We start from the raw sequence: 753 nt of genomic DNA, 5'->3' as shown, positions 1-753 counted from the left end.
TTAGATTTGTATACCTAATAAGATTTACATTTAATTTTGAATATGATTCTAATATTGTAATATGATAGAAATTCATCAAGACTTCACGTGAAGTTAATAACTGATGGCTATTGCTCTTAGCCGTCAACTTCACTGCACCTGAGCCTAAATAAATCACTAAATGGATATCACTGTATCAGGGTATACCAAAATTTATTAAGTTTAATAAACTAGACTTCATATATACTCGAAAACATTAATAAAAGGAAAGGACAATAAAATAAGCAAAATGCCGAAGACACATGGAAAAACAACAAAAAAAGCACTCGCATTCACCGTTATATGATATACTATATAATTCGCATTCCTCGGCCAGCTATGTATTCCTTGATCTAATCCAATTACTCCAAGATCATCACCCTCGCCTATATCCCCGCAAATTAAAGTGGGGGAATTAAACATGGCGGATGGTGATGATGGTGGGGGTGGTGGTTTTTTATTCAATAGCAATGTTAGTTCCGTGCTAGCTGGCATGGGTTCAGCTTTGATTGTGCTGCTACTATACCGATGCATGTCCATGTTCTTGTGCATCCGCCATCCTCTCACAACTGAACAAGAGCAGGCTCGGTCCCCGCCGGCCGGCACCCAATCTAGTACTTTGATGAATTCGGTGGCGCATATGATCCCATCCCACAAGTACGACAAGAAAGATGATGATTGCACAACATGTGCAGTGTGCTTGGGAGAGTTCGAGGAGGGTGATGAGTTGAGGAG

The 753-nt window shown here is 40.0% G+C and overlaps 1 protein-coding gene across 1 annotated transcript in view; it reads left to right on the top strand.

The window, feature by feature from the left end:
- LOC107619859 overlaps positions 440 to 753 on the top strand; it is a 1,638-nt gene continuing 1,324 nt past the window's right edge. The window contains exon 1 of the mRNA XM_016322098.1: positions 440 to 737. Within this exon, the coding sequence (XP_016177584.1) occupies positions 440 to 737 (298 nt within the window). The remainder of the gene's footprint in view (positions 738 to 753) is intronic.

The sequence above is a fragment of the Arachis ipaensis genome, chromosome B10 (assembly GCF_000816755.2).
Source record: "Arachis ipaensis cultivar K30076 chromosome B10, Araip1.1, whole genome shotgun sequence".
NCBI lineage: Eukaryota > Viridiplantae > Streptophyta > Magnoliopsida > Fabales > Fabaceae > Arachis > Arachis ipaensis.
Note: the sequence above shows the minus strand (reverse complement) of the source record. Positions and strands in the feature narration are given on the sequence as shown.